Below are 16,034 nucleotides of genomic sequence, written 5' to 3'. Positions count from 1 at the left end.
TTTTTGTACAATTTAATTATTGTAAAATTACAAGTTATTCACAAAAAAATCAACAGTAGAGTAATTCGTAGTATCTCTCTTATTGGAGTATCCAAAAATTTCTTGATCTCACTGCAAACCACTCCTCGTCATTGTAACTAAGATATCTTTGTTTGTTATATGACAGTTAATTTTCAAACACTTTACCAATTTTTATTAAATAGATGGAATACAATCGTTCGTGAAAATGTTTCCTTCCAGAAATATAGATGGTTCCTTGTAGTTTGGTTATTTGAAATTAAGGGTTATATGTATGATAAACCCATAACTATTTTTGACTTATTTCTTATATAATAAGTCATAATTAGTCTTATTTTTGACTTTTCTCAAAACTATTAACACACATGAAAAAAGTTATAACAAAAGAAATCAACAGAACAAACAACTAAAAATATTGCAAAACATCTACAATCCCACCCACATTATTAAAACGATTCTTGGTCTTGTTAGATGCATGTTTGTTGTATACATAAACTAAACTTTTTTGTTTACTTTAATTTTGACTATGTATTAGACAAGCCAAACAACTACCAATGATTTAAATAAATTTACCTGCATTTTTACGCCAATAGTATTTTGTTTAACAAAATCAGCAACAAAGAGTTTACTGTCCAAATCTTCAAAAGTGAAAAATCTGGTCATAATCTATTTGAGTAGATATAGTATTTTTTTTTAAATACATAAATATTATTAATTAAATACGACTTCCTTAATTAATATTTTCAAAACAAACATTAATCTGCACTGACTTAACACATTTAACAACTAAAAGGTCAATCAAATACTTCCCTAAATGAGTTGTTTTACCATAGAATAGATGTGTTTACTAACTAACCACAGGGAGTAGGGTTGAAATCACACTCAGTTTTAAGTACATGTGATAATTTATTGAAATGTTTCACATCTAAACGGATACAGACTGAACATGAACTCTACTTACACCAACATAACTGATACAATGTTTATCGACAGTGTTGCAAACCGCAAATTACAAAAATATCGTGGCATAGCGTGAAATAGTCGTACTTCGTTGTTGTTTGGAGCTGGTATGGGTGATGGAGCTTGGTAGCGTGCCTTTGGGAAATTGAAAGTTTCTAAAAAAGTTTCTAAATTTTATTGTTTCCTTGCAGAAGAATATTAAAAATAATTTTTAATTCATAGAAACTTACAGTTAAATTTTATTATTGATTACAGTGATTGCAAACTGTATTAGTTCTTGTAATGTGTAAATATTTGGCATACTCAATGATGGAAGTACATCTAAATTAGTTAATGTAATTGTACAATATTTTCCTATTTCAATTTCCCCAAACCCGTGAAATTCTCGTTTCTCTATTCCTTCGCCAAGTTTGATTTTGATTCGAATAGTAAAGCTAAACTCTATAACAAAATTAATTACAATAGAATACAAAATACACTTGAAATACTATATTCGCTGTTGATCGTCTATATACATTAGTTATAATATACATCTTATCGATAAAATATTACAAATATGCCGCAGGTATTGCACTTAGAAAAGTATTAGTTAACTTAGTTAACTCAGCTCGCGGTGCGCAGAGTTAGTTGGAGATCTTTGTCCCGGATTGTTGATAAAGTCTGTTTTCGTTGCAATGAATCATTGTGGAAAATGGTGTTGCTTTCTGACAAAACAATTCTAGGCACACGATTCGTATGACGATAGTTTATTGTAGAAACACAAATAAAATCAAAAACACAAAAGAAATACTTCCTGGAAATGTAATTCCAAATGAACTTTGACATCATTTTATACAAGCGCCAATCAAAATCAAAACGGAAATTCTTCTTCAATTGTCTATGACCGCATTGAGCGCAAATTTAAAACAAAACAGAAACGCTTCTTCAAAATGTAACATAAGATAAAGTATATGCGAAAATCAAACTAAAATGCTCAATCTTAAATAAACAGTCTTATAAAAACCACACATAACAAAACAAAACTTTACACAACAAAGCTGGGCACCGGAACAATCACGTGTCTTACATCTAACAAGTGTCTCTATCACTTTTCACCGGGTAATGACAATGTCCACACTCTCTATGACGCGGAGCTCTAGTCCTGTCTTCTGGGGGGCTCCGGACGGTCCCCTGGTCAGAACAACGAGCTGGAGGTGTCCGAGGAGGCGAGTTCTGGAGGTGGAAGGTGGTGAAGACTGTTGGCGTTAGCGTCCAGAGGGTTTTGAAGCCGCGACCTCATGATCTGGTTGTTGACTAACATCAGAGCGTCTGCCGATAGGCTGAGTAGCTTGGCACTGTGCTCTTGCGCCTGGAAAAACACCAGGGTCAGTGAAGAGGTTTGTAAAAGTTACAAATTTGGAAAGGAGAAGGTTATTGAAGAGTTTCGGAATACAAAGTAAGTATGATAGGATAGAAAAACGGTTTAAAATGTAATTTGGAAATGCAGTGTACTATAAGGTTTTTAAAGAGGTATAGCCGATAACATGTTTTATATAGGGAAGTCATAAGAATTTATTCTGATTTATATATTATGGAGAGTAATCGGAGGGGTTTAAATTATACAAAGAAGAATATTACTATTAATTGTTAAAAAAATTAATTTAATCGATTGTAGAGAAGAAAGTTAAAAGTGATACGTATTAACTATGGAGAGTTTATCAAACGGGAAATGAAAGTCGCAAATAGTTAGTGTACAGTAATAGAATATAAATAAATATTTTTTTAATGAATATATAGATTTGGCACAGGGAGATTAACATTTTTTACACATTTTTAGGTATTCCAAACCACAGACATAGTCGATAACATTTTCACTAACTTAAACATTTGTTTGAACAAAATTCTGAACTTTAGAAAACACAACTCACCTTTGCCCTCAGGCAGGCTATGCTGTTGTTCCTGAACTCCTCGGGGTCCGTTCTAGACATGGGTTGTTGTTGTTGTGAGGGGTTGTGCTGGTGAGGGGGCCCTAGATGGTCCTCTGGCCCAGGGCCCTTGTCTGTCAGGTGGGGCCCCAGTTGAGGTGTGTGGGGCCCGGAGAGGTCGCTCTTGGACGACGCAGACTCCAGTCCACCGTGGTCGTTGTCATCGTCCTCCTTATCACTTCTGGTCACCTCGTTGTCATCCTTCAGATGTTCCGCTGCCTCGATAGACTTGCGGTGCATACCTGAAGCAAGAGAGGATGTAAGATTAAGAACTAGAATGAAAGTCCTGGACCTTTTGAATATAAGAAGTCCAAGCAAGTGTTGAAGTGTCTGCTTTGATACTTCTGAGGTAGGAAACTAAAAGTGAAGTTTGCAAAACTTTTGTAGTCTTACTTTTCAACAACTGATGTATGTAAAATGCAAACGCATAAAAAGTTTTAAAATACATAATAAACTCACATGAAAAGTGAGTTGGTCAGTCTGCCAGTGCATTACTGTGGGCAGCCGTTCAAAGTGTGGACGTTAATTTCAACTTTAAAAATTAAAATTATCTTACAACAAGTGTTTTAGAATTCGAAAGATTTTTGATAAACCGAATTCACACTCATGCAAAGAAAGCCAACAAAGATAATTTTGTACGTAGATAATTTAAAATAAAAATATATACATTAACCATACTAGTAAGTTTTAAGACATATCTCTCTTTACATTCACCAATGTTCCCGTGTAACGTCGAAACTTTCCTTTACCATTTTCATCCAATCGGCGCGACGACATTATCAGGTTATCACGACCGTATCTGTTTATTGCAAAACAATCTCGCGACTTTGTAGTGGGGATGTCTCCGTTTATTGACCACCCCCGGGGCCAACCCACCCCCGGGGGCGGTGGAGGGGGGAAAACAAAGCCCGGGCCGCGCCACCCCTACTTATAACAACGCAGGGCGCGCCACATTGGGAGTTAACATTTTCTGGATTGTTTGTGGCCACGATACCTTAATTGTCCCCAACCCCGAGTAGAGATACCTAGACGTTTCTTGCAATTAATACTAATGATATTGCCACATTTGCTCTTTTGCTGTCATTTTTCAGGTTTCGATTTTTGTTATGGTGCGGATGCGAAAAGGGTTTAACGACTCTATGGGGTGAAAGAGGTGAAAAAATGTAATTGTATACGGTTCGGTTGAATAACGATGGAAACGGATGACGAGTTTTAGTTAATTGGGCAGAGAAAATCGCATCCGCCTATTTACAATATCAAAATTTATAATTTTATAATTCTCATGATATTATTTTAAGAGTGACTCTTGCTTATACATGCTTTCATACATAATCGTTCTCAATTTAATTTATTTAATATCTCAATCAAAAATATCCTTTTTTCCGTGCAAATGAATAATGCATATAAAAGTATTGGAAAGTTGTTAAGTGCTGTGGTTTTGTTTATAACTATTATGTAAACCTATACAATATTAACATAAAAATCGAATGTTTGCAAATTCTATTGTATTGCTAGATATAGTAAAGATAACTCTTCTAGTTAGGAAACATTTTAAAGTTTTTTTATTTAGGTCTAACGAACATGTACCACCCTATCTACTTATTCAACTATATTTATTGTTTTTTTGGTTTTTTACTTGAAATGCTCATACGGTCTATATCCGATCTTGAAAAGTTTGTAAGACAATTTATTTCCTCTGGAATGTTGTTTTACTTAAACATTTCGCTCGTACGGTTTGGAGCAAAGGCAAATAGTAAAAATACACAAATTATATCACGCCGTGTGAAAAGTTCCCATTCCCTATAACTGAAGTAAAAGAAAATTACCTTTAGTCAAGTTCCCAATTCATGGAAGACCAAAACCTAACCCTAACCCTATATGAACCCGTGAAACAAAGTTTATTTAATAATTTTAATAACATTAATAAATCCATTTTCTTCGTTCATGGAGTTCAGCTGACACATATATGCACGATTCTTTATAATAAGGTAATTGAGTGATCGTGAAGGCCTTGCCAAACAATATATTTTACAAGTCTCATTTCGAGGCGTGGCTTCGAAAGACACTGTTTCAAAAGACACTACTCTACTAAGTCACTAACCCCTAGAGCGTCAAGTTTCCGAACAATCTATACTTTTCCCGGTAGTAAAAACATTTTCTCTGCCGGACTGGACTATAAATTATGGATTAATTTAAATATCACGCGACTTATAATACTTACTACCTAGCTGGGCCGTACCTAGTAGCCAGGGCGCGACACACTCGTTCTCCTTGGCACTCTTGAGGATGGTCTCCGGCAGAGGCAGTGAGTGCCTGACCATCGCTCCGTAGAGGCCGTACTCCGCCATGATGGTGGATCTGCCCCAGCACTTTTCAGTCTTCCGCCACTTGGCTCTTCGGTTCTGGAACCACACCTGAAACAGAGGTGGGAATTACAAAATGTTAAAAAGGAACACGAGTGAAGAATACTTAGATCATATCGTGTAGGTGTAAGTTGAAGATGACCACGGGCAGGACAACATGTGAGTCACCTGAAATGACAATTTGGGGGAAGACATGGGAGAGTCAAGAGACGAGGCGAAACCTCAATCTAACTTCTCAAATTCAACGTTAAAGGGAAAAGTGTCTGAAACTATCACACTGGAGTAAAGAATTTGGTGTAAATATTAAAACAATTAAGAGTGCTTGCATGATTTTGAATCAAGGGAAATACTAAGAAACTAAAGGAGTTATAAAGCAGTTATCTGAAACTAGATTCGTATCTAATTGTAATTAAGATAATTAGCATGTGCATAATAAAACCCCCGTAGAACAGAAAGTATTTATATAGACCATTTTTATGAAATAGGGGGAAATCGTATTTGGTATGTGGAGTACACCCTGAACACGCGTTGATTTTACAGTAGAACTCTTGATGATGCAGTCTGTAAAGAAGAAGAAGAGATGTAGACTTTAAACGATGATGATGTCATACAACTTAACCTACTTTTACCTATGAATGGTGTATACATTTGTTTAGTATCAAAGTTATTTTGTGGTTATCAGCAAATCATTTTCCAAATGTTCACAACGTCTCCAGGAATGCTACTCCCCAACATACACGCATTTGAAAAACTATCTTAAAATTGTCATTTCTGATATCGTAATTATCCTAATTATGTCCAAAATAAACCGCTACGTCATCCTAACAGTATCGAATGACACACTTATGCTGACCACAGCCCCAGGCCAGTGGAGCGAGACGCACACCGCCGCTAACCCCGGATTACCAGCGGGGCGCCTGTTATTGCAGACCGCGCCGATTCTCGCGCCATTTCCACCGCTTGTATCCACTTTTAATGAGGGAGCCACGCGGCTGGCGCGCGCCAAAACTAATCATTATCCGATTCCTCCGGGGCTTTTTGAACAAGTGTGATGTTGACCCGGGGTCCGGTTACGTGGGAACTGCGGGTTTGATTACATTAGATAATGATGATACACGACGGGGAGGACAGTGTGGGCGAGGGATTATGGTAAATCGGCGTCTAGAGGAAAATAACATACAAGTGGGTTGATTAGTGGAAATATTAGTCTTTTAGAAGGACATCGTAAATTGTATAAGGAAAATATAGCTTCTGGCTTTGTGTAGACTATCAATGGAAATATAATATGGTATCTGACGTAAAAAATCACATTTTACACTCAAACACAAATTATATTGAAGTGCAAACATAGAGGCTAAAATTGAACTGAATTTTAACATAAACATATCGATTTTCCATGTGAGATTAGAAAACGTCACAGTAGTGATCATAATCTATTTGCCAATAATATCTCTATTATAATTAATTATAAGTGTATCTGATCATTCAAAAGGTTGAAACTATCCATCAACGTCAAACTAAAGCATTTATTCTAGCTAGTATAGAACCATAAAGTCAATGATAGAACCCCCAAGCCACCAATCTTTGAACACACTACACAATTCATCAATACAGAGTCACTGTTACAAGCTACAACCTCTTTACAGTTGTTACAATCCATTAAACGTCGCTCAGTTTACCCAGGCTCAATTTAACGAATCAATCTAACAATCGATTACCAAACAAGACCAACACCGATGATTACTGATGGGTTCACGTTCAGTTGCACCTGATTGCCATCAATAACCGAACTAACTGTAATTAGACACTAATTAATGACACCTTGTCTCCTAGACTAATGACCATGCTAATCACTTACCCAATAGTCAGTGTCCCCACCCTGCGTGGGCTACATGCCACGCTAAGTAGAGCCACTTACCGGGACGTTAGTGTTGTGTTGTGTGTAATTAAGTGTATAAATTATTGTTTGGGGTAATTTTTTCTATCAAGCTTAATATTTATACTTAAGAAATTTGGTTTTATAAAAATATAATGGAGTTTTAAGAAAACTCTACATAATATATGGAAATTATTATTTGTTTATTATCTCAAGAAGAATAGTTGTAGGCCTAATTTGCTTGCACTTACTGTGCGGAAACGCTTATGATAATACAAGAAACCCAATCTACTTGATTTCGATGAAAATAAAGGTTATACTATAACAATTTGTCAAGACGTGTGTACAATATAAATTTATGAATTTATTTTAATTTATGATATCTATTTAGATGTTCCAAAATCGATTATTTCCAACATATCTGTGTAATTAAATAAAATTAATGTTGTGTACATAACAATTATTATGTTTGGCTGTAAATAAAAAAACACAAAACGATAAATAATGTGATATAGGTACCTAAACATGTATACTGCTCTTAACAAAATTGAGTTTAAATACAAGAAAAGCGATATATTCCACAAGTACAGTAGAAATTGCTGTTATGTCTCTTTCAGAGGAGTCTACTTCCAAAAAGACATTGCTATAAAAATCGACAAAATGCTATAATTCAAAGTTCGATTTTGTCATCCACTATCCTAAAAAAAATAAACTATAACTTTAGGAATACACATCATGGAAACTATGTTCCTACAAAATTCGTCAAATCAGTGGTATTCTCAATTTTAAATATAGTTTTGAAAGTGTTTACTGAACAATGGTTAAAGGTGAATTTCATGAGACATCTGCTGCTCTCTATTGTAAGATGCTGCAGGCAAGGCACGTGATAATTTAATGAGACTGCGAGTATCAAGACGTCGCATCTCATGGAGAGCCAATCAATCTCGTTCTAATCTCATTGCAAACCCAACCCCGTACCCCACCATGGACACGTGGTCTATTGAAGAAATAAAGAAATAACTGAGTGGAATCTGGATTCTTGGTTGAAATCCACAAATTTGAAAAAGTGCATTAACGAATTGCAAGTCAGAATTAACAATTAAGGAGTCTCATAAAATATTTCTAACCAATATTATTGCTCGTACAACGAAAATTAAAATTTTTAGTAGAATTGTCCCACAAATTTATGGATATTTCATCGTTGATGCAAAACATTAGGACAGTAGGAGCTACCAACATGAGTAATATTTATCAGGGGTGTATTTAAGTAAGAAAAGAGTAAGGTGGTTGTGTTATGATTGGTTTTCTAATGTTTCTGATGACATATTCTTGATATTTTACATAAGAACGGTAAAGGGTCGCCGGATTTCTACCTCCGGATATTTACCCCCATGAAAAAACGCCTACGTCATTTTGACGTCACGAGGGGCGGGGCTTATACACGTTCGAGAAACAGCCCGCGACTGGAAATCTACCCCCGGACATCTACCCCCGGACATCTACCCCCAGACATCTACCCCCGGACATCTACCCCCGGAAATCTACCCCCAGTGGTCAGCTCTGCCACGTATCGGCCAATATTCATTGTTGTAATTGATTTTATTAATTATTTTATGTAAATCAACGTCTCTTCGGTTAATCATTACCCTCTAATATCTAGTATTAAGCATGTGATATGTCATTGCCTTGTTTAACATTATCTATCTTCCTAATAAAATAAGTTGTAACAGCCCTTTTTCACCCGAACTACTTCACTGATATTTATGATTGAGGTCTAATTTTAAATCTTAAGATCCAGCTCAACGCAAAATGGTATTTAAAACCATATGTTGATAAAGGGCTTCAAAAGTGTGACCCTTAAGCATTTGATTCATTTCCAGACAGTGATTTAAATGGTTGACAAACTTTCACATACAGTAACAGCTAACGGCGCATGCACGAGCGCGGATCGGAAGTGTTTATCACAAAAGATTGACCAATACGATTTTAACACTATTTAAAGGTTCTTCCAAAAGAAGAGAAACCGGTTAACATTGTAATAATAACTCTTATGACGTACGGTATGGGAAATATTTTATTCATTGAATGATCAACCATATTTTGTAACTAACGCAATAGTCATTATTGCTTTTACACTTATTACTCATCAAAAAAGCTAAAGAGCTAAATGCTCAAAATTTGTATTACTTCAATCTATTAATCGCAGTTATATGAATTAGCATAAGCCTTGAAAGTAACCGTCAGTATCGACGGGTTTAACCTAATTATGTTCTGTATACTACCTTAAAATGCCTCATTTTAACATTTTACTGGCAGGAAACCTGCTTATTCACTTCCTATATGGTATTCTTATGAATGAATCTTTTGAAAACTTATTTATGGACATAAGTTGACAAGTTTTGTTTTAAGGCAGGATTTTCCAATAAGACTTTATACATGCTCTGAATATGCGAATGTGCTGCAATGGGGGTATTTAGGCGTATATATATATTAAAAGATGTTCTTCCATCAGGTTAGGCTATGCTTAAAAATTGAATGTGGCCATTATTTTGAATTTGAATGATTGTCTTATTTTAGGTCTTTAAGAGAAAATACTTTAAAATCCTTTCTTAGTACGCATCTAAAATCTTAGAAACTACTAGGTGATATGAAAAATTTACGATTATACACCTGACTTTTTATTGATCCTCTTTCTCAATTTAACAGTTTACAACTGAATTGTCTTATTTTAGGTATTTAAGAGAAAATACTTTAAATCCTTTCTTAGTACGCATTTAAATCCTAGAAACTAATTTTTTTTACTAGGTGATATGAAAAATATACCATTATACACCTGACTTTTATTGATCCTCTTTCTCAATTTAACAGTTTACAACTGAGTTTTGGTTTACTAAACAATTATTCCTACTAGGCCTACATTGAATAAACCGGAAGTTCACCACAGTTTATTCACTTTATCCTTTAAGAAATGTGTGTAAAAACAATGGTTCAGTACGATGTAACACTTGACTATGTGAAAAGTGCGCAATATTATATTATTTTCATAACTTTTTCACCTCCTGTTTACAGTTGCAGACGATCATTCATGTTTTCACAACCTGACTTAAAAATTGATCTGATGAGTACTCCTCACATTTCACTTTTAAACTGTTACTGTATAGAGTAAAAGTTGGTCAACCATTGGAAGCACCTTCTAGGAATAAATCAAAGGCTTAGGGGTCAACCTTTTTAAGCTATAATCGAAATATCCTTTTAATTACCATTTTGTGCTGCGCTAGATCTTAAGCTTTTAAAAGACACCTCAATCGTAAAAATCAGTGAAGTAGGTCGGGTTGAAAAGGACTGTTACAACTTATTGAATTATAAATATGGATAATGTTAAAACAGACATCGACATATCGCATGTTTACTACTGGATATAAGAAGGTAAAGCAATTTATAAAATCAATTATACAACACAATGAATATTGGCCGATACGTGGCGGAGCTGACCACTGGGGGTAGATTTCCGGGGGTAGATGTCCGGGGGTAGATGTCTGGGGGTAGATGTCCGGGGGTAGATGTCCGGGGGTAGATTTCCAGTCGCGGGCTGTTTCTCGAACGTGTATAAGCCCCGCCCCTCGTGACGTCAAAATGACGTAGGCGTTTTTTCATGGGGGTAAATATCCGGGGGTAGAAATCCGCTACCCCACGGTAAATAAACTAAAATAAATTTAAATAACAAGCTTCTGCGTATCCAAATGTTGATGATTGTGCTGCAACTGGTTTTGACTTAACAGGAAGTAATCTTCAGGCGTTGGAGGGTGAATTCTTGAAAAATGCTGAACCAGTTGCAGCACAACAATCAAGAATTGGATTACGAATAAAAATTGTTTGGATCAATTTTTGACATTCCACATTATCCGAAAACCTCAATTCTCCCTTGATCTCAGATTTTCTCTTTCATTTCTGATGTGCTACTGCTACTGCACAGTCTTTGATGTTATAATTACAATCAAACTCACAAGAAAAAATCAGTTTTTTCAAACTGACAAAACTAATCCGAATTTTCATGAGAAACGTGTGATTTAAACATCTATCAATTACCCCAAATCCTCACACGGGTAAACAATATCCAATTAAACAACGCACTGTTTAACAGGTTCATCAGAAGCTATTATTAACTCAAATCAACAAACTAATTAATTCAACAACGACGAGGTGACGGCCCTCGCTGATTGCATTTCATCATTTCTTACATTTGAATCCAAAATTTCCAATTTGTCCAGGTCCAATAACCGGGTAAATTAACCGCACGACGTGGACATGTTGAACGTTTTAATCAACTTTTTGCTCGCCGTCCGGTTTCAATTATCCGCAGACACAATTTTATCGATTCGATCAACAGAATTTAATAACTGCTACCTATCGAATCGTTAATTAGATTATACGATGGATTCGTTACCACGGACTAATGACGAAATTATTCTAATGCGAGTTAAAATGCGATAATCGCATCCGTTCCGATTACTTTGCGATTGGTCGATTTGTTTACGCGGTGAGTGGTTTGTTTGTTTCGGTAATAAGGTTTTTACGTGTAGCTGAAGTGTAATCAGGCTACAGATATAAAGTGGTTATCGTCGGTTCATTGGAATTGCTGAGGTGGACTGTACATTCAATTACTTCCTATGTTTTCAAAGGTTTGTTTTTAAAATTGTCAATAAAACTAAACCGAGCTGTCAGCAGCGGGATTTGACAGTATGCCTCGTTTGAATATTTTTACCTAGCATAGTATAAATTACACAAATAATATTCAGGCATTTATATTTTTAAATCAAAATAGACAATTTTATAAGTCTTAAAAGTTAACTCCTGTCGTTGTTAGATGAAGTGCAAAAATCTGGTAAAATTTATGCTTAAGATAAACAGTTTTTATTTCAATTAAGGGACCGGATTGATGTTTAACAGCTTTTTGTATCATGGGGGCCCAAAACTTTTCTTAAAATCAACGATAAAATTAAAACGATGTCGAAAGAATAACTTTTAATGAGCAAATGCCCCAAATAAAGACATAAAATATACGATAACATTTTGTTAGGTAACAGCAACTAACTAACTAAAGAAAATCCTTATTTGATAATGAAAATTATAATTCCATCTTTAATAATGCAACTTAAATAATCGTTTGAGATGAATAGAAGATTTAAATTGCAGATGAACTTTGAAGTTATAATAATTTGAGGTTAGCAAATAATATACTGCAATGTATCGGTAAAAACACTGAAGATTGATTAAAAAATATATCACAGAGTTTATCCAGCCCCAAACAGGAGACGTAGTTTTTCAAAGCTTCCCCAAGCTTTTGAGGGACCCCAATCGTTCAAAGCTTCCTTTTGGGTTTCGGGCTTACAATTACTGTTTTATGGGCGAGCAAGCCTGAAACGGGTCAGGCTAAAGCTGACGATTTCGTTTGTTCTTTAGCGTTGAAAATTTTGGATGCATTTAAAATTTGTTATTTAATTCGAGCAGACTACAGACGTTGAATTATTTCATGCGGATATTGAAACACGAGTTTCTGACGATTCGTAAACAGTCGATGTACGTTTGTAAACCCAGATGCACACCTTGGGGCACACATATGGAAGAATGAATGTCCGAAACGACTTTTTTGTGGTTTTGGAATTGTTGGAGTGGAAATTAAGGTATCCATATTGTAGAAGACAACACCTGTAATATATATTTTGATCAAATGTTTTTCACAAATTAATTTGTATTGATTATTGTAATAAGTTTTGTTTGTTAAAGAAAACGAAGCAATAATTTCGTTTTGGGATGGATTTACAAATTGTATTAGTATTAACAACTTGGTGACAGTTTTATGAAGGATTTTAGATTTCCTGATCTTGATCGTAAGGAATTTGATTAGCACAAATGGCCATGAGACATTTAATTGAGTACAATTAACAATCATTAACAAATCTCAAAGGTTTTTATTGTTAACATATATAAATGTATTTTTTTTTCAATTTAACGCCTGTAACGATAGATGGGTCTAGGTAATACAGTTATACCCTTCTAGCATGGTTCAATTTTTGTCTTTGCTTCAAACAGTTTTTAAAATTTTAAATAAAACATGAAAAATAAAAAAAAAAATAAAAAAGCCATTACAACAAAGTTTAAACAGATTATCATTTTGGAATCCCGCTTTGTAAACACACTGTAATACTTCTACTTACCGACGATTCAAAGCAAAATACTCCAAGTATCGGAAAGTACTAAAGGGAAATTCACTGCTAATGTACCCTGGGCAACATTTATTGGGCTTTAAGTACCAGACATTCTGGGCAAAGTGTTTGTTTTCAAAGTCGAACCCGCATTATTGGAACGCTTTCGGTCAGTTTGTCGAAATTAAAACTGCCTTCGTTAATCTTTCAGAAAATCACTTACGGTAAAGGCTAGTATTAAAAACAGCTGTCCGAGAGGGTACATTCTTTAGGGTGGGGGACTGACCGCCCCCTCCCCCTCCCCTGCAATTACCAAGTCCATTCGTTACCCTGTCGCAGGCCAGTAATTGATTTCACTAAGTATTGTCCCATAAATATCCCTAGCCCATTTGTTAGGCTACAACTAAAATTGACCCGAGCTTTTTAGTTTAATTTGTCAATTTAACCATTTGAATGATACCATGAGCTTTATTATTTAGAGGGTAGTGTTGATGAATTGAATTGAAGGAATTATGCGTTGATGTAGCCTGTACTACTTGTAATTTTACAGTTTTATACTCCCTTGTTTGATGTTCATGAGTTTATCAGCAAAACGGGTGAGAAAAAAAATAGAGTGGGCACTTAATGAAAAGTATAAGAATCAACAATTATGTAGTATTAGTATAATAAAAAAGCTAAGAAACTGAGAGCTTGTGCAGGCCTGATATGACAATCACAAAATGATTTTTTAAGAAATATTATTTTTATGGTACTAATATTTTATTGTTATTTATTACTACTGTATGCATTGATTCGGAAAAAAGTTTGATTGAAAAGAAAATACTCATCACGTGCTGTTTTTATCAATTATGGGAACGAGTAAGGATTCTGTGCTGGATGGCATATGTCCATTATTAAAGGGTTGAATGTATACACAACTTAGTATCTATGCACATCAATATCGTCACTTAAAAGTGAACCCATTTGGTCAGTGATCAGATAATCATGACTCAAAATTTTAATATATAGTTTGACAATACATATTATTGTCAATCGGGTTTAGTTTTTTTATAAACTATCAAAATGTTAAAAAAACATTGTTTTACAAGGGTTCTGGTCGTATAGTAGCCAATTTGAATCACGGGCGGTGTAGGATCTCTACAACCGTTTCCGGAAACTTTATGCGTATCTGATTGGAGTAGAGGAGATGTTGCCCATCATTTTATTTTGATTTGATTAATAAGTCAAATATGTATTATTTTACAATATTAAGTATTATATAGGCATGTATATAAACTGATTATACCGGTTTGAACGGATGATAAATAATTGACAATACGATATACGGTCTTACAAGTTTCAATAGCATTATCAATGAGTGGTATGATTCACTTTCCATCATTTCAATGGTAGCAGTATCAATAGTGGGATCCAAGAAACTGAAGGCTAATACGATGTTTCGTATAATTTCTTAATACTTTCACTGAACAACATGTATGTCGCCGTAAGGAAATGATCTAAGTGTCGAGGTTTTGTAGTTTACTATGCAATTAATTCATTAAATACTGTATTATGAATTATTTTCAATTTCAAAATGTGGGAAATTAATTAAATTTTTGTTGTTAACTATCTATTCTACATCGGTTAAGAGAGACTGCGGAAAAACAGATTATTTTATGGCTGTGGTTAACTTATGGTAAAGTGAAAATAATAAAAAAGTCCTTGGTGAAGTTTCAGACGCAGTTTTTAAGACTCTTAGCTTGGCTAGGAATATAGCTGAAAGTTTTTATTCTCGGATACTACTTATGTTAGTTGTCATATTAGTAGGGTTAGGATTTTGTGTTTTTTATAGTTAAAATATTTGTACTCGATCTTTATTTATTTATTCATTGGAATAACTGACATTGAGTTATGTGTGTTATTATTCAAGTACAGACCACTATACCCACAGATACATATTTATTTTTCCGTTGGTGATCATAACTCAAGAGTTGTTTTTATACTGAATCATCTCGTCTTTACTGATTCTTTCTGGATTTATTTAATTAATGTGGTTGTTTAGTTCTGCGTTCCCTTAATACTGCCAACTGCAATCCATTAAAAAATATTCGGGATAGCAAATAAATGTTGTAGCAGTATCATGTTATGTTGTAATGTGTTAGTTAAGTAAAATGTCATGAAAAATATTCATTACAAAAGTTATCTTTTAATTCTTCAAAAGAAATCACTTTATTGCGCACAAATTAAAAACTAAAAACTCAATAGCGTTATTTCCGAATGAAGCAAACACACAGGTCAATCTTGCTAAACCTCGCCTTTGACAAAGCTGATGCTGATAGTAAATCCAGCTTGAGTTAATCGCCACCGGAGCGCTTGAGTCGCGGAATTAACTGTTAACATGCCCGAGTCTTTGGAATTAATTAAATTGCTGCAATTCCCCGGGGGTAACTTCAGAAAGGCGTCTACGGATTTACTTCCATTGAACGAGTTAATTTCTAATTGAATTTGTTAATTTAAGTGGGTGGTAGGGAGCTTAATCGGTTTTTGCGCACAATGGGAGAATGGTCCAGGGCGCAATCTCTCTGCTACTCTCCCTCCCCCACCCCTCCCCCCCCCGAAACTCCTCTACTCACTGTAATCCTGTTTCACAGCATTATGATCAAGTTGGCTG

At 34.9% G+C, this 16,034-nt stretch overlaps 1 protein-coding gene across 5 annotated transcripts in view; it reads right to left on the bottom strand.

The window, feature by feature from the left end:
• Positions 1-924: 924 nt before the first annotated feature.
• Positions 925-16,034, bottom strand: part of LOC128986288 (visual system homeobox 2-like) — a 123,707-nt gene continuing 108,597 nt past the window's right edge. For 2 of the 5 annotated variants that reach the window (XM_054406570.1, XM_054406568.1), the window contains exons 5-7: positions 5,164-5,356; positions 2,886-3,184; positions 925-2,326 (exon numbers count right to left, since the gene is read on the bottom strand). In XM_054406570.1, the coding sequence (XP_054262545.1) occupies positions 2,153-2,326; positions 2,886-3,184; positions 5,164-5,356 (666 nt within the window). In that variant the 3' untranslated portion in view covers positions 925-2,152. The remainder of the gene's footprint in view (positions 2,327-2,885; positions 3,185-5,163; positions 5,357-16,034) is intronic. The other 3 variants (XM_054406572.1, XM_054406571.1, XM_054406569.1) reach the window with 2 other exon arrangements.

Source organism: Macrosteles quadrilineatus, unplaced genomic scaffold, assembly GCF_028750875.1.
Source record: "Macrosteles quadrilineatus isolate MER2022 unplaced genomic scaffold, UCM_ALF_1.0 Scaffold_2__2_contigs__length_208266976, whole genome shotgun sequence".
Taxonomy (NCBI): domain Eukaryota; kingdom Metazoa; phylum Arthropoda; class Insecta; order Hemiptera; family Cicadellidae; genus Macrosteles; species Macrosteles quadrilineatus.
This window is presented reverse-complemented; position numbering and strand designations above follow the sequence as displayed.